The 18,235-nt window shown below is 37.6% G+C and overlaps 1 protein-coding gene across 2 annotated transcripts in view; it reads right to left on the bottom strand.

Annotated features, from left to right (window-relative positions):
- Nucleotides 1–18,235, bottom strand: part of COL21A1 (collagen type XXI alpha 1 chain) — a 222,849-nt gene that overhangs the window by 9,940 nt on the left and 194,674 nt on the right. For both annotated transcript variants that reach the window (XM_088831150.1, XM_088831151.1), the window contains 7 exons: nt 15,264–15,308; nt 13,067–13,120; nt 11,334–11,387; nt 8,184–8,237; nt 6,543–6,614; nt 3,915–3,950; nt 1,844–1,888 (listed from right to left, as the gene is read on the bottom strand). In XM_088831150.1, the coding sequence (XP_088687276.1) occupies nt 1,844–1,888; nt 3,915–3,950; nt 6,543–6,614; nt 8,184–8,237; nt 11,334–11,387; nt 13,067–13,120; nt 15,264–15,308 (360 nt within the window). The remainder of the gene's footprint in view (nt 1–1,843; nt 1,889–3,914; nt 3,951–6,542; nt 6,615–8,183; nt 8,238–11,333; nt 11,388–13,066; nt 13,121–15,263; nt 15,309–18,235) is intronic.

The following is an 18,235-nucleotide window of genomic DNA, read 5'->3' as shown; positions in this document are numbered from 1 at the left end:
CACGTGCAGCACTTGGTAGGATGACAGGTAACTTAGGGCTTTGTTTACTTAGAGGGGTGGGGCAACCACTCAGCAGCCGAGAGGCCACAGCTGCCCTGACCCTCTGCAGACTCAGGTCATGGTGGTGGAAACGCAGCTTCCAGCACACCCAGGACAGAGCTTTCCAGGAAACCCAAATCCTGCCTTGGGGGAGCAGGCTAGAAAAAAAAAAAGAAGATGTTAAGGGAGCCTTGCCAAGAGTGTCATCTGTCAACCAGTGAGCTAGCCAAATTGTGCACTCAGAATCCAAAGGAAGTAGACTCCTATTGGAGTTTCTGTGAGTAAAAGCGTGGGAGCAACGGCCGGGGTCATAGAAGCTGACACATGAAGAGGTGAGGCTCTCCTTGAGAAGAGCCGTGTACGATGCTGTGTTGTTAACACGGGCAAACAGAGCAGGGCGGCCAGGAGCAGGGACAGAGCTGCCTGTCATGCAGTGGTTTACCATGGGGTGAAATGGCCCAAACTGAGGAGACCTTTCTCCCTGACCATCACTGCACATGGGCGGACTCGGTCCTGTGCGCTCTCAGGGACGCCTGCTCTGAAGTTCAGCTTCTAGGTTCTCGATTTCCCAACAACCAGCCGTCACCTTTTATCTAGGACATGCCCGGGGCCATGTGCTTCCAAACACATGCCTTCCCACCCGCCAGGGCCTCTCCCATTGCTCCAAGTGAGGGGCCCAGACTCCCCGCCCTTGGAGGCACCACCTCACAGTTAGTTTCATCCCCCCGCCACCAGGGCCAGTGCCACTAGGGAGTCTGCCTTACGCCCACACTCCCTGTCAGTTGGATGATTTTTTTGGTCCAGTTTGGCTCTGACTGCACCTACACGCCACGTAACAATCTCACAGAAACATGACTTCAGGAGGAGTTTAGTCAAAGAAGAAGAAAGTTAGCACTGAAGCAGACAGGTTGCACTGTGTCAGACAGATAGCTGGTGGGAAGTTGCTGTGGAGCTCAGCCTGGAGCGCTGGGATGGGGCTGGGAGGCAGGCTCAAGAGGGAGGGGATACATGTGTGCTTATGGCTGGTTCCCATTGTCATACAGCAGAAACCGACACAACGTTGTAAAGCAATTATACTCCCATTAAAATTTTCCTTAAAAAAGAAGAAAAGTATGTATTATGTATCTACTCCATGACAGTTCCCTGAGATGGGATTAACACATCTGTAGGGTAGCGAATTGTGTCTTTGAACAAACTAGAGGGAAACAAGTCGATTCTTTCACTACACAGGGCCTCAACTGCTCACATTTTAAGAAGAAAATAAAAACTCAATGACAGGTACAGAGATGCTGCTATGGGTGGCTGCCTTGGGCCATTACTACTCCCAGAAACAGGTAGAATTGTCTACCTTCAGTCATTTTTTAAAATGTGGACCATTTTTAAAGTCTTCATTGAATTTATTACAACATTGCTTCTCTTTTTACATTTTGGATTTTTGGCTGAGAGGCATGTGAGATCTCAGCTCCCCGACAAGGGATTGAAACTGTACCTCCTGCACTAGAAAGCAAAGTCCTAACCACAGGACTGCCAGGGAAGTCCCGACCTTTAGTCATTTACTTGGTCAGACATAAGTACTGAAAATCAAGTTTCACAGCCTCAGAGAGTATCAGCATGGGAAAATGAAAATATAAATCAAACAATTAAAGCAAGCCCTGATCACCGTCACCACGACGATTCTCATCGCTGTGCAATTAGAATGCACACTACACCTCCCCTTCCCCTCACTCGTTTTTATTTGCAAGTAACTCTCTCAGTCTTGTTCAGTACGTGATTTGTTAATTCATTTTCCATTAAAAAAAAATACCTGTGATCCTGGAATCCCTGGTCTTCCATTTTCTCCCTTTTGACCCTTTAAAATTGAATAAATGTTATTTATTAGTTTACACATACATGATGCATTCACACATACAATGCATACTACGTACTTTGCTGCTACCTAGAACAAAGGTCACAAGAGCAGTGATGCAAATATGCAAAACGATGCAAGAGAAGAGAAAAAAAGGAAGTGAGAGGAAAGTCAGCCTAACCTTAGAGTTAAAACTGACGGAGAAAAGGAACAAACTACTGACTTGGGGAACATGTAAACAAAACATGTTAGACAATTGAGGGTATTCTGCGGAGTCCATGTTCATGACATGAAAACTGTTTAAGAATCCAGTGACTGTGGTCATTTTCTTAACTTCAGTGGCATTATGTTTGGCATGGATTATGCACATGTGTGGTCTAGAAGACCACTTTAAAGACATTTTAAATTTAAAAGACATTTTTACATTTACACTGTGAAAATATTTTGAATGAAGATCTTTAAATTGGGAAAAATAAAACTTAAAGATACAAACATATTTGTCCATTCAATTAATATTTTGTATAAGACATTCATCTTGTATAAGACGTTGGGTCAGACTCTGAAATATCACTATTCCATCCCTATGTTGAAAAGGTAATTAATATAGTCTAGTAAAACATACACCTAGATATACAATTAATTACAGATCTAGTGATTGAAATTTTAAGCCAACTCCTGAATAGCAGGGTTTTTTTTCATTTACTTACATCCATGCATTCCCAGGGACCTGCTTGCTGCAGGGCCCTGTAACAGCATCCTTATGATGCCATCAAGTTGCTTACCGCGTGGTTCAGAAGCTAAGCAAATTAATATCTTAAATATGCAGGTAAATTCCAAACTTCAAAGTGGCTAAGATACTAAATCTTAACTGTTTTCAAAACAAAAACAACTAACGTGACATGATAAAGGAATTAGCTGACCCTACAGTAGTAACTGGGGGCAGGAGGAAAAGGGGACGACAAAGGATGAGATGGCTGGATGGCATCACCGACTCGATGGACATGAGTTTGAGTGAACTCCGGGAGTTGGTGATGGACAGGGAGGCCTGGTGTGCTGTGATTCATGGGGTCGCAAAGAGTCGGGCATGACTGAGCGACTGAACTGAACTGAACAGTAGTAATCATATTGCAGTATATAAATGGATCAAACCAACACCTTTTATACCCTCAACTTACACAACTTACACATTTCTTGTGGTTGGGGGAAAGGGTGACTGGACTCAAATAGACCAGTTGGAATGATTCTTCAGTCACCCAGGACCCATGACGAGAAATGACCAGGGTGGTGGATTTCAGAGAAGGGGCTTAATTCAACTTTCATTGTCTGAAACACATTGAGACTGTGACCCGAGCAGGTTTTTATTCTGAAATTTTCTTTTATGCCTCCAGATATTCCAGAGTTTTGAAAATTCTGGGAAATTTTGCAGTGTTTTTGTTTTTATGTGAAGCTTATTTTATGTAGCAAAACTCAGCCGCTATCACTAAGCTTTGTAATTTTAAAAACACTGCTGAAATACTGTCTGTCCGGATTTACAGTTTTGGTAGGAAAAATCTTATATATTTCTAGAATGTGAAAGACTGAAAGGCTGACAGATACAGTTTATTCCTGATTAGTGTGTCACTGATTCAGACAGCAGCGTCCTGTTCGTGGACCAGCGATCAGTTAAGGAAAAATCCCCTCTAGAGCCTCTTGGACTGAGGGGCAACTGTCCTCCCCTCTCAAAGCTGCAGCACATTTCTTCTCTTCACCTTTTTCACTAAGACACCCAAAACCAAATGTTCTTCTAAATCACCCTAGATTTCTTCAGCCTGATCTAATTTTCTGGTATAATTCTCCTTCTTTTTATTAGTTTGAATATGCTTTATATGTAGAGTGAATAGTGTCTTATCAAATTCATTAGTGCTATAAGTCATGTCAAATCATCTAGGGAAACCAACTCACCATAAAGTATATAAATGAACAGATATTACAAGAATCAAGCATAAAGTCCTGAATTTATTGCAAGCCAAAAAAATAGCCAGTAACGTACCTGAATTCCCCTTTCACCTTGATTTCCTTTGTCCCCCTGCAAAAAGGCAGTTTTACATGTAGCATAATATAATATATTCTGTATCCTTTCAAATAAACATGTTTTTCTTCAGCAAAGAAAAATACATGGTCTCATGCAAATTCCACAAGTGCCTTATATACAGAAGCTAACATAATATTTGGGAAGAGAGTAAAACCACATTATGTCAAAGTGATGTTCCAAATGAATACTTTCTTGTGCTCTTATACTCAAAAGAAACTTTACTACAATTTCTTTGTTATAAGGAAGAAGAAAACTTTTCCACATTGATGACAATCTGAGGTTAAACAAAGAGAAGACTTGACAAATCTTGTTTTATGAAATCAAACTGAAAAGTCTTCTTACTATTTAGCTAACAGTAAAGCTGAAACTGCAATACTTTGGCCACCTCATGCGACGAGTTGACTCACTGGAAAAGACTCTGATGCTGGGAAAGGTTGGGGGCGGGAGGAGAAGGGGACGACGGAGAATGAGATGGCTGGATGGCATCACCGACTCTGTGGACATGAGTTTGAGTGAACTTCGGGAGTTGGTGATGGACAGGGAGGCCTGGCGTGCTGTGATTCATGGGGTCGCGGAGAGTCGGACACGACTGAGCGACTGAACTGAACTGAACTGAGCCACAGATTTATAAGAAACAATGAAATCAAACAATGTTGAAATGGTATTTTAGAAAATATATGCTTCAAAAATTAACTTTTGGGGGAAAAGTCATATACCATAATATTGTTTCCTGGAGTTTTTCAGCCAGGAGAGATGTTTGAAGCCAACTAGTTCAATGTCTTTGCTCTTTTAATGAACACACAGATCTGGAAAGGTAAGCATTTGCCCAAAGTTGAACTTGGACTATGCTAGCCGAACGTAGAGTTTGTGCTTACAGCAAATAAAACACAGGTTTTCTTTTAACTGGCAAGTTTCTGAACAAGGAAATTCTCTAAATCCAAACATACATTTACATAGATTTAGTAAGTAAATACTATAGTCGATAGTATTGAGTAAATACTATCCACTAAGAGTCCAACCGGAGAAGGCAATGGCAAGCCACTCCAGTACTCTTGCCTAGAAAATCCCATGGACAGAGGAGCCTGGTGGGCTACAGTCCATGGGGTCGCTACTAGTTGGACAAGACTGAGCAACTTCACTTTCACTTTTCACTTTCACACGTTGGAGAAGGAAATGGCAACCCACTCCAGTATTCTTGCCTGGAGAATCCCAGGGATGGCGGAGCCTGGTGGGCTGCCGTCCATGGGGTCGCACAGAGTCGGACACGACTGAAGTGACTTAGCAGCAGCAGCAGCAGCAGCAAGAGTCCAACACTTAATCACTGCTGTGTGGACCATCCCTGCGTCAGCAAGTGCTGCCTGCCACTCATCAAAGCAAAAAGGATCACTCTGAGTACAATAACCTAGGGCCCGAGCAGCTAACACATGAGGGATAGAAAAAATGAAATGATACAAAACTGAAACAGCAAGGGATACAAAGATGGAGACATAAGAATTTGTACCCTTTACAGAACAAAACTGGTACACTCACTTTTAACCTGAATGTTTAGATGACTCAGGGATGTGGACTTCTCTGACAGATAGCCAGTTAAGTTCTTGCTCAAAGCCTTCAAGCCAACAATAACATTTATACAGATATTACTCAGAGCTCTTTTATTTAACGGGATAGAGAAAGAACCCAAGGGAATGCTATCTTATCTCACCAAAATATTTTATGTGAATATATAAACCTTATATTTTAAACTCAAATTAATTTTAGATGAACTGTTATGTAATATAATTGTTTCAGAGACAAGAATGTCATGGTCAAGCATTCTGGTTGTAATTTTTATCATTTCAGACTTTTGCTCCAGTTTGGGAGAGATATTCATACTTTGGTTAAGAGTGGCTCAAGTTAATATTTGAGTAACCTGGAAGGGTTAGTTTTAAATTTACACTGCATCTGCTTCTGTGACTTTAACCCTTTTTTGTTATTGTTAGCATACACAGTGGCCTGCCTGAGGGAGATAACCTGAGCCACCTGTGAAGGACTGTCGGGAAGTGCAACTAACACATCCCCTTGCCTGAGCCTTGAGATTCTATAGGATACTTGCAAGGACTGAATAGTCTTTTTCCTTTGTTCCATACAAAAACCTGACAAGAAGGTTCTTTGGGGGCACTAGCCTGCATCTTCCTGGTCAGCTGGTTCCCCAATTAAAGCCTCTTTCTTGCCTCAAACCTCGTCTCTCGGATTCACTGACTTGTTGTGTGGAGAGCAGAGCGAGCTTGGACTCGGTCACACTTTCCCTAAAAAATTCTTGACTCGCCTGGGTCGACTACTGAACAATATGAATTTATAGGATGTTACTTAACTGTATGTTTTCTGACCTATCTCTTCCAAGGTCCTCACACAGGAGACAGTACCCATGCAGGGACACGAAAGATGCCACAGCTCTTGGCATGGGGTTGAACACATTATATATGCACCAAGTACGGAGGTCACCTCACCGCTGAATGCATCATCGGTCCTCCTGTGCTACTCGCCCAAAAGGAAAACCTACATGTTCACAGCTGATTAACACTGAATTATGTATCCTAAAAATCATACCTTTTTCCCTTGAATTCCAGGTAAACCCAGGTATCCTGGTTCTCCTGGGGGACCCACCGCTCCTGGCTCTCCCTAAATGACACAGAAATCACATGAAAATCACAGACCCACTGCTTGTGAATAGCCCCACTGCTTGTATCTCTACATACATCTCAGATTTAAAACTGATAGTTAAAAACTTTATGAACATTCAGAGATATTATTACAGAACTAGTAAAGAGTGAAAAGTCCACGGATGTCCTAATAAAATTTTTTGTTTCTTCCTATCTTTTCTAGTTAAGAAATTCTGAGAGCATGTGATATTTGAAAGCTTCATAAATAGTTGGTATTTTTCTTATATTTATAACTTCAACAATAAAAAATTAAGCAGTGAAAATAATAAACATGGGTATCACTCTTTGCATTTACTAATATTTTCTCTTCATCCTTGAAATTGCTTTTTCTCATAAATCCTCTTTTAAAAAATTTGTTACAAAATTGGTAATAAAAAAAGCAATAAAATTATCAAAAATTTCATTACCCAATATTTTTATTTGGTTATATGATTTCCCTCTACCTCTCATAAACATATAGGCAACTTAGTTACTAAAATGTGCTCTGTATGCATAATTTTATAATAAATTATTTACTTCAAAATACATTAATATTGAAATTTTTAATATACCATTATATATTTTAAATTTTTTTAAATTATAGGTCATTCAGTTGTATTGATTTACCATATTTAATAAAATTCCTACTGCCAAACACTCATTTTCCCCATTTTTATAAACAATATTGGGGTGAACATTGTTATCATTAAATATACACATTTACGATTTTTACTTTATATATCTGGAATATTATTTTCTTAAACATAAAAATTCTTGAGCTCTTTTCAGAGCAAAGAATATTCCGGGAGTTATCTTAACTGAGCTTTCTACTCCCTATCATGTCATAGGTATTATTTCCTTTCTTTTAAATGCCTTAAATAAGAAAGACTTACAACGTGAAAGTATATGATGATGATGTCTCAACAACATTTAGGTTAAACTTGTAAGAGATCCTGAACATGCTTCATGGGTGTTTTGGGTTTGCTTTGTTTGTTTTACTGTTTGTCCTAAACTCTTGTCACATTAACTAAAAATGACTCTCTTGTGAAAACTAAGTTCTGTTCTCTTTGCTCACTGTGAGTTGTTGAATATGACTCTAGATTTTTAAAGGCTAGAAAAGAATTTAAAATGACTGATACCAACTATTTGGTTTGGAGGAAACTGGTAAGGCATTTGTGACTCCCAAACTGAAAATAAAGTCCCATCAATCATCAACCAAGGAACAGCACCACCCTGGGAGATACACACACATACTCTCATGCTCAGCTGCAGAAGAGAGGATATTCCCATTAGCAACCAACTTTTACCAAGTCTGGAAAACCAAGGTATATGTCATGCCTTTATTACCCAAACTATGATAAAATATCCAAGACAAAGAAATGAAATTGGCCCACATTCACCACTGGCTTTCAGGTACCTTAATTTTATGCTAATAGGTCATCCTTCATTTCATATATCTTTTCTTAATACAACTGTTAATCTCACCAAAAAATGAGAGGACCGCATACTTTGAAAACATTTCCAAATGCATGAAAACACAGTGAATTACCTTGAGCCCAGAAGCCCCAGGCAGCCCCTGAAGTCCAGGTTCACCTTTAGTTCCCTGTCAATGCATCAAAATCATTTTAAATTTTGAATTTAGTCACCATATATATATTTAGTCATCAGACATTTAAAGGAACATATTTTAAACAAGTTTTTCAGTTTCAATTTTCCAATTGTTTGAAAAATAGAATCTATATGTTAGGTCTTCTTATTAAGAAAAACTATTTTAAGCAAGGAAGTGAGTCTGCGTATTTATAAAGTCTTCAATGAGCCTGTTTGAAGTAAAAAAATCTTTAGGGACCAGCCCTAATCAGTAGGTCTGTGTTGCAGAGGCCAGACCCATGTATCATAATAGCATCCTCTAGGCTGGAAATCATCCTTCCCTGTTTCACTTTCTCATTTTCAGTATGTAACTGAAGGAAAGAACGCTAGCCTCAAATGCACTCTTGAGTGGCTTTTGGAAGAAGCATGGATCAGATAACATTCAGTTTGCATGCTTTTTCAGAATTCCAGTCCAGTCCTTGCTAACAGACACTTGGAAAGCAAGACCAAGTTGTTAGAGCAAAGCATGGAAGATAGGAAAACAGGACTGGTTATAAAAAGAGACAACCCGCCTCCTGGTTCATCAGGAGAGATTGTCAGAGGAGGTTCTGGCTTTCAAATACGCTCTGACACCTGAAATCATAACCCGGCCCATGTCTGGCAAAACCCTGTTATTAGAGAGGTCGGCGTGACACCTAGGGGAGGGGGTTGAAGACCACCCAGAGTCAGGGCAGGTTTAGTGATCAGCAAAGGGAACCACCTTCACTCTCAGCTCATGTTGAGAACCACACGAACATAATATCTGCACTCAATTAAAGCATTTGTCACATTAACAGCATGATTATACTGTAGCATCATGGTTCCTTAAAATTTCTGATTTTACAAATGGTTAAGCTGAAACTCACAGGGGTGACAGGACTGGCTGAAAGCTATATGACTTGATTATGTTAATGTACTTTGATGTGATTTAGGTAATATTTTACAAAACTGGAATCTGGTATGGTAAAAAAGGCTTACATGTGGTTCAACACCTATTCTAGAAACGAGTATTATAGTGGAAATTGGAAGTTCTCTAAAGATCTGCACAGAGCCTCAGCATCACAGCTGCCTTGCTTGCAACAGCTTCACTGTCCTACTCTTGACCTTGTATCAGTTGATATTGCAGGCACTGTTCCCAAATACATTAGTTGACACAACCAGAGGGATACGGGAATATAGAGCAGCAGTCCCCAAAGTTCTTGGCATCAGGGACTGGTTTCGTGGAAGGTTTCCACAGACTGGGCAGGGGATGGTCCAGGTGGTAACACAAGTGATGGGGAGCGAAGGGGAGCAGCAGCTGAAGCTTCATTGCTACCCCACCCCTCACCTCCTGCTATGTGGCCCAGTTCCTAACAGGATGGTACCAAGGCCCAGGGGTTGGGGACTCCTGACACAGAGGCAGGTAAGCTATGACCTGTGGGCTAAGTCAGCCCAACGCCTGTTTTTATGAAGTTGTGCAGGAACATGGGTACACCCACACAGCGGCTGCTTCTACATTCTAAGAGCAGAGCTGAGTGACTGCATCAGAAGCTGTATGGCCCTCAAAAACCAAAACATGTCCTGCCTGGTCCTTGACAGAAAAACATTCTAAGACGTGAGCTAATACACTGCATGAAAAGAAGGTCAAACATTTCACCGAAAAGATTCCATTTTAGAGGTATAATTTTAACATCTTGAGTCTATTTGAAACAAAATAGGTTCAAAAATAGATGCTAAAAATCTGTTTTAACATCTTGAATCTATTTTTAAAATTGTACCAGATGAGGGAAATCAAACTTCATAGTAATTTATGTAAAAACAAACTAGGATAGAATCACTTGACTCGCCAGCTGTATCAGCAGGCCTGCCCAAGAGGTGGATGCCACAAATACCTTGCTCTAAAATCTTTTATGGAAAGTCCAACAGATTTAACTGACCTCCAGCTCAGTGTGAGCCAACAATGGGAAGTGGCTAATTTTAAAAAGCTGATAAAATCTTAGGGGGCAATTCTTAAGAATTAGAGCATCCAGAATCACGGGAGAGTCCATTGTACCCCAGTTATTTAAGGAGCATACAAATACTCTACTTCTCTTCCAAAACGACCTTGAGAAATGATGGAGAAGGCCCATTTGGCAGCTGCACATTCACTACTGCTGGGACCCACAATGTTCCAAGGACCCTTGGAGTTCACCCCTGGTAACAGGGCAGCTACTTTTCCTGACTCACTGGGCTCCCATGACATTTTATCCTGTCTCTTTCTCTAGGTACTTTAGAAATTAAAAGTAGAATAGATTAGGCCATCTACTCATGTTATATGCCAGGATATATTTCCCTGGTCTAGTTCAAGGATGAATGCTTTCAAAAGAGCAGATTCCATCACTTTCTTTCAGAAAGCTATCCTAGAATCTACTCATTAAATAGTCAAGATAGTTTCTTAAGTCAAGCCAGAATCTACCCAAGCTGATCCTTTAATAAGCCAAGTGAAAAATAAATTCTCTTAGCACCTGACTTTGTACACCTAGAAAACGGTTGAACAATGGAATTCGAAGAATTTCAGTTCTAACTTCAAAACAGCATCACCTGAAATCTCAATATATTTGTCAAGTTTGTCTTACTTTTTTTAAATGTGGAAGAGAATATGCCAATTTACACCCAGTCTTGAGGGAGCAAATGTCTAATAAAACTCATTATAAGACATCTTACAAATAAAATTTCCACATATATTTCACAAAATGAAATCCAAAAAAGGGCTTGAAAGTTGGTAAAGTTACCTCCCTCACCACTACGGATGCTCGAGATAGCGGCTTGAGTACTGGTTCCTTAGCATTCTGGGTGTTCTCAGTGCACTGGAGCGACCAGTGAGGCTAGAGGGCTGTCACGAGGATCCTGGACTCTTTCCAGCTTAAACTAGGCCTGCTTTATATTACTGTGCTTTATATGCTTGGTTTTCACCTAAGACTTCATTCCTCCAAGTGCCTGTTTATAGACTCACACCACGTTCAAAATAATATCAGTGTAGTGAAAACTCTGACTGAAGTACATCAATGGTCATTTTGCACAGAGTCCTCAGTCTCATTAATTTCATTTTCTTTACCTTAGATCCTGGGGCTCCAGGCTGACCTGGTGAGCCATCGCTTCCCATCAAACCCTACATTTTAAGTGGGAATTGCAAGAGCAATTTAGAAAAGAATATTAAAAAGCAGTCAATCAATTTTCAAGTTATACAGTCCCATAATAATTAATCCACTAACGTGTAATGCAATATATGGGAAACTTCCCTTCACACAACCAAATAAAGGAGAATAAAGAATCAAGTTATGCAAGATAACATGAAGGCCAGCAAAGCCCTTATAACTGGTTGCTTAAATCACCTACCAATAGCAAAAATGACTGGAAAGCTAGTAAAAAGCAACTTAAAGAAAAGTTTATTTTTCCAACACTCTCACTTTCTTCCTTTCCTCATGATGACCAACATTTAAATTTCTTCCTAGATATTATTTTGGTCAATTTTACTTACATTTTTTATTTTCTTGAATAATGTTTTTAAAGTGTTAAAATCTAATAAATTCTCTGAATATAATAGCTGTAAGTTACATATGGCCATATTTTTACTAATCATATGATTCAAAATAAAACACAAAATCATATGATTCAAAATTATTCAAAGAAATAGAATAATTACTCTAGTAACAAGGAACTAATTTAATTTAGATTCAATTTAAATACTATTATATAAATTTAAAACATTTTTATATATATGTTATATATATTTATATATATATTAAAAACATTTGCTTTCTCTTTATCATAGCAAGGGAAATGTGATAAGCAAAAATATTCAGTTAGCATTATCAGAAAACGGAATCTCAATATAGTCACACTGAAAATACCATGTCATCGCTACTATGCTTTGCTATCAATTTAGGCTGTTATCACAACTATAAAATGTAAAATATACTACTCATAGTATAGTGTTTCAAATATTAGAAATATTAAATATACTTATTTTTGAAGTTCAATGAAGTTCTATTCAATACTTTCATTTTTTGGAGGCTAACTTATATACTGGTAAATAATTAAGTTTAATATTTCAATGAAAAAGTAATGTGGTCATGATGATGGAGGTAGAGGAAGAATATTCCATTCAAATCTTTCACCAAAATTTTATCAAATCTTTTCACAAGGTAAATACCCGATTTTTAAACTTAAATAATTAAATGAAAAATCAGAAACTATCAGATATTTTTTACTCAAAGAAAAAGCTGTTACAGGCAATTTGATTCATAGGTTAAAATCCATATCAGTTTTAGTAATAACTTTCAGAAATTTTTTATGGAGTCTTATATACCATAGAATTTTCATACCTTTTAGTAGCAAACTCATATGTCCCTTTACTCCCAAAACTTCCAGAATTATTTTCTCATTAATTTAGGATCTTCCTATACTACCTGTTCTGAATGCATTCTTCCTCATTTGTATAAATAAATTTGTAAATTATCTAAAAAATAAAAAAGAACATTTATTTTTTGACCTTTTCGTGGTGCTCATTTTGTTTTTGTTTTTTTAAATAAAAAGCTGGAGTATTTGTTTTCTGGTTTAGCTACAGTAAGAGTTCTTAATCTTTTCTTAGATAGCCAACTTTTTGAGAAGCTGAAGAAATCTATTCTCCTCTATAAAAATGGACAAAATCTTTTTCATACAAATGGATGGCAGTTGTGGAGCCTCTGTGTCTCACTGATGAACACCTGCATTGTGTAAGGTTCAGAATTAGAACTCTTGGTACATAGCAACACTATTTTATTACCCCAAAGAATGACACTAACGTACAGGTATTCCTGGAGCTCCTTTCTTCCCTAGCGGTCCTGGAGGTCCAACGTCTCCCTAAAAATCAAATACAGATAAAGGTTAAAATTGCAAATTATCAATTCATCATTAGGAATTTCCAAAGCATTCTGGAGAAGGAAATGGGAACCTACTCCAGTATTCTTGCCTGGAAAATCCATGGGCAAAGGAGCCTGACAGGCTATAGAGTTGGACATGACTGAGCATATCATAGCATTTAGATTTCAACTTTGGGGATTGTGTGTTGACCTTATACTCCAGGAGTTTCTCTGAATCAAGAACAAAAGACCGCATCCTCTGAGAGAGCGCTGGTCTTATGAGAAGTAGGGGAAGTCTTCAAAGATCCTTTATTTTAATAAAATATACTCTGGATTACAACTATAATCATCAAGATTTGGAACTCTGCAGAAACCTCATCAGAGATAGAGATGCAGGAAACCAGAGGGCTGGGGGTATTGGGGTACATGCTCAACTTTTAGGAAACTGAACACTGGGCAGCCATGGGGAGAGGGCAGGAGTCTTTAACACCTACAAAGGCTTAAGACTCTCAAAGGGGGCTGAAGGGGTACACAGTCCTGCCAGCAGGAGGCAGATAGGCTCCCCAAGCCTCAGCTAGCCTGCCAGCTAGGATGAAGCAATGAGCTCAGAATCAACAATCAAGACAAGGGAAGCAGAAAACCACAAGACTGAGAACCAGGAGTAATAACAATGAACTGCAGGTGTTAGAATGGCTAGAAACTGAATTCAGAGCTATTAGCTGAAACCTTTACAAATGAAAGAACAGAATCATCAAAGACTATTAGAACTGAAAACAGAACAAGAGGCTATCAAGAATAAAAAGATGCTATTAGCACAGAGAACTACATTCAATATTTCCCTAGTGGCTCAGCTGGTAAAGAATCTGTCTGCAATGTGGGAGACCTGGGTTTGATTCCTGGGTTGGGAAGATCCCCTGGAGAAGGGAACTGCTACCCACTCCAGTGTTCTGGAGTGGGAGAATTCCAAGGACTGTGTTGTCCATGGGGTCGCAAAGAGCTGGACACGACTGAGCAACTTTCACGTCACATAAGGAAAAAGAATCCAAAAAGTCATTCAGTTTTATATATATGTATGTATATGTATATATAAATAAAACTGAATGGCTTTGCTGTATACCTGAAACAACACTGTAAATCAGCTGTACTTCAAGAAAAAAGAATAAAAAGATATCATTAAAATCTGAAATTCTAGAAATGAAAAATATGATTGCTTATATTTTTGTATCAACTGATGGTTTAAACAGCAGGTTAGACACAGTAAAGGAAGAATAAATAGAAAATAAACTGGAAAACATAACCAAAAAATTAACCAGAATTTAAGGATCAAGGATATGAAAGTAAGCAATTTAGAGATGGAAAGGGCAAAATTAGAAGGAATGAGATATGTCTAGCTAGATTTCTAGAAAGAGGGAAAAGTGGAGAATGAAAAGAAGTAACATGGAGATTAACAGCCCACATCTCTCAAAGTTCATAGAAACACCTACGCAGAGCCAGGAAGGAAACTGAATTCCCACCAAGATGAATACAGATAAACCCCTATCAAGATACACCGCACGGAGTTTTAAGAACACTAAAAACAAATAAAATACCTTAAAGAATGCCAAAAGAAGGGACAGATCACTTGCAAAAGAATGATTAGAACAAGAGCAGATTTTTCATAGTTAACCATGGAAGCCAGAAAATGATAGTAGAAAAACTTCAATATATCAAGAGGAAATAATCATCAACCTTGAATTGTATACTCTACAAAAATCCTTTCTCAAACACAAGAGTAAAACAAAGATATTAGTAATTAAATAAAAACTGAACATTTACAATCAAGATATTTGTACTAAAGGAATTTCTAAAGATATAGTTCAGGAAATAGAAAACTTGACCTGGAAGGATGGTCTAAGAGAACGAGATAGAAAGCAACCAAGTAAAATAGAAAGCGTGTGTGTAAATTCAAATTTATACTACCTGTATAAAACAACAAAAACAAATTGCAAGGTCAAAATAATAGCTTCCAAAATTATATCATATTTGAACCATTAATGATTGCCATAAATGTGACAAAATATATTCTACATGAAAAGACATCACCACTTTGCCCTTTTCATAAACAGATCCCAGAACCAAATCTTTCAATTTTCAGTCATACTTACTTTTTGTCCCATTAATCCTTGGTTTCCAGGAAATCCTGGGATTCCCTAAAAAGAAATAAAGTAGATTTTTAATTTAAGAAATTTAGACAGTATCATTAAAGAAAAATAGGCCAAAAGGAGTTTTAACTTGCAAATGATGCAAATCATCAAGCATAGCTCTTGACAGCATGAAACTGCTATTTATAGGAATTAAATTTTGGAAAAGAAAAAATTTATGGGATTTAATATTATATGAATATATATTATATGAATATATGAATATTATATGAACATGTTTATATTTATAGTTTTAAATATAGACTTAAGAAAAGAAACTATGAGGATATTAACTTTGGCTCTTCTTTCAGAGCAACTTAAGTGATAAAATAAGAAGGATATTTCATTTGAACACTTTCTTACTTATAATGATTAATGCAAAAAGACTGTCAAATCATAGGAGCTCAAATTCAACAAAACAGGTCCAAAGGCCTCACAGTTTCTCAACCATAACTAAAAACTAATGAAACTAAATAATTTCCTTCAAACTGAGCCTTGAAACACCCAGGAACTTAACTCCTTATGTAAGATAAAGCTATCAGTCTCCTGATGATTTCCTTGCCGAGAAAATTGTGGAGCATAAGCAGACCAGTTTGTGGAGAGACACAAAGAAAGATAATTTATTCACCTCGTTCAATCCAAATGCACAAGTTCTCTAGCAAGATTTGGAGAAAATTAATGCTAATTGTCTAGGAAAGTAGTTCTATTATCATTTGATGCATTTACCAAAACGATCATTTATCACACATATTTATCGAACAGAGATAGTACCAACCAATATTTATTTCTTCCTAGCCCCTTTCTGTTTTCCTAGCTCCTTTCTTGATGACACTTCAATTGAACAAATGAATAACATTTGTTTTTATGTATATGTATTGACTCTGGCCAAAAAAGGAATTCGGAAGATAGGGAAATTGAGCACCATCAGTATTTCTCTGAAAGCCCTCTGCACCCTCAAGGCTTTCAAAGAACAGCAGTGGCCCTCCATAAATGAGGGCAATGAAATCAAGTATTTTCTGCTGCAGGGAGAGTCTGCCATTGCTTTGATGTTCACATCTTGACTATTAACACTTGTCCATGTGGTAGCCACAACTATGGTGCAAGATATAGCACAGAGCTCTAGTTTTAAAACCCAAACTTAAATTCCATAAAGTGGAATTCAATTTGATCTTATTTGGCTCAATTCAGTTCACCCTTTGCAGAGAACAAAAGTTGTATGAGAGCAATGACCATCAACAAGGGGCTCACACACTAGTTGAAAACACAAGTCTTTATAAACATACTAACTAGAGAATAAATAAAACAATATAAAAATTTAAAGTAACATTATAATACATGAGCACTGTATGCCCATTAGCACTTTAAAGCGAAATCAAAATAAATAATTGAGTGATGAGTATAAATAAAATAGACTGATGTGAACTGTGTGCTTCTAAGGCAGAAAATGTATGCTCTCAAAGCAGTCAGTCAAAGTTCACTTCAACAGACCATGTTTCAGCATGAAACCATCCAGAAACAAATCCCATTCAAATACACACTCACACAAATTCAGTAAAATGATGAAGGTCTGAATTTAAATAAAATTCAAATAAAATCTGTCCGTAAACTCTTATCAGATGCAAGGTGGACTTACATGGCTCTGCAGTCAGTGCTGTGTTGCTTGGCCCCAAGAATTCCTAAAGAGATCCTGTAATTGCCCTGATACCCTCAGACCTGAGACGCTGAATTCTGTGCTGCATAGAAACTTTGTTACTTAAGGTTTCATCCCTATTCAAATCTCTATGCTCTTACACAATCTATAATAGTAGTTATTAGTTACTCTTCTCTGCAGCCAACCCCACTGTCAGCAAGGCTACATTTCTGAAGGAAAAACAAAACTATACCAAACATCCCTGAGCAGCACACAGGCCTCGCCTCCTAGAAATTCTTAAGAGCCCCCATTCCACCCAGATCAGTCCCTGGATTTGATTTAATACCTTTGATCTGAATAATTATAATACTAAACATGGTCAGCATTAGGACATACCCACAAACCTTACATTATTTCAACAAATCCAATATCTAATATTGAGAGTATTTGGGGGAATTTCAGATTAAGAAAAATAAGTTCCTTTTCCTATTGCCTGTCTTCATAAATTAGTCAGACATGAATACAATCAGTCAAAGATATGAAAAGAAGTCATAATATCTTCTAGTTCAACTGTATTGAAAATTATTAAATACTTACTTCATAAATACCAAGCAAAACACATAATACTATATAATATTCAAAATAAAATGCAAACAATTTATAAAAGCAATTCTTGGCAAAACTAATATAATACCACAAGCATGCATAGAATAAAAAACTGTTGAGACAGAGGTTCATGAGAACTGAAATCACTCAGAGTTATATTAGTTAATAAAATTCTCCTAGACAATATTTTCCTGGGTGTCCCAATACGTTTACTGAAATTGACTAAACTTTGCCAATTTTACATTAGTAGAAATATTATTCAAAACCATTTGAGTGTTACCAGTTTGTTGATTCAAAAGTATTTAGTAACAATTACTTCATAGGGTAAATGTTTTTCCAAGCAAACTATTTTATATTTCATATTCAGCCTGTGTGGTTTTGGGTTCAGGCTACCGTGAATATGTATAAGTAAAGACAGAAGTAAGAATTTTATTTGGTGAGAATAAAGGACCATGTTTCCTCCAGTTTCTACGATTTCAGTTTGGGCTTGAAGAAGAGCAGAAAATCAAATGGAAAATCCTGTGTAATGCTGTGGTGAAAGAATGCTGACATGAAAAAATGTTCTAGAAGCTTCTCTGTAACCATTAAACCATTATTGTATAACAAAAAAGTCATTAAAAATAGAAATGCATGATTTAGAATAAAGGGTTTGGCGCCCATTTCCTAGATACCACTTCATAATGAAGGAAATATGTCCATG

Source organism: Moschus berezovskii, chromosome 23, assembly GCF_049115385.1.
Source record: "Moschus berezovskii isolate FMDL1 chromosome 23, NW_MosBer_1.0, whole genome shotgun sequence".
In the NCBI taxonomy this organism is placed as follows: Eukaryota; Metazoa; Chordata; class Mammalia; order Artiodactyla; family Moschidae; genus Moschus; species Moschus berezovskii.
Note: the sequence above shows the minus strand (reverse complement) of the source record. Positions and strands in the feature narration are given on the sequence as shown.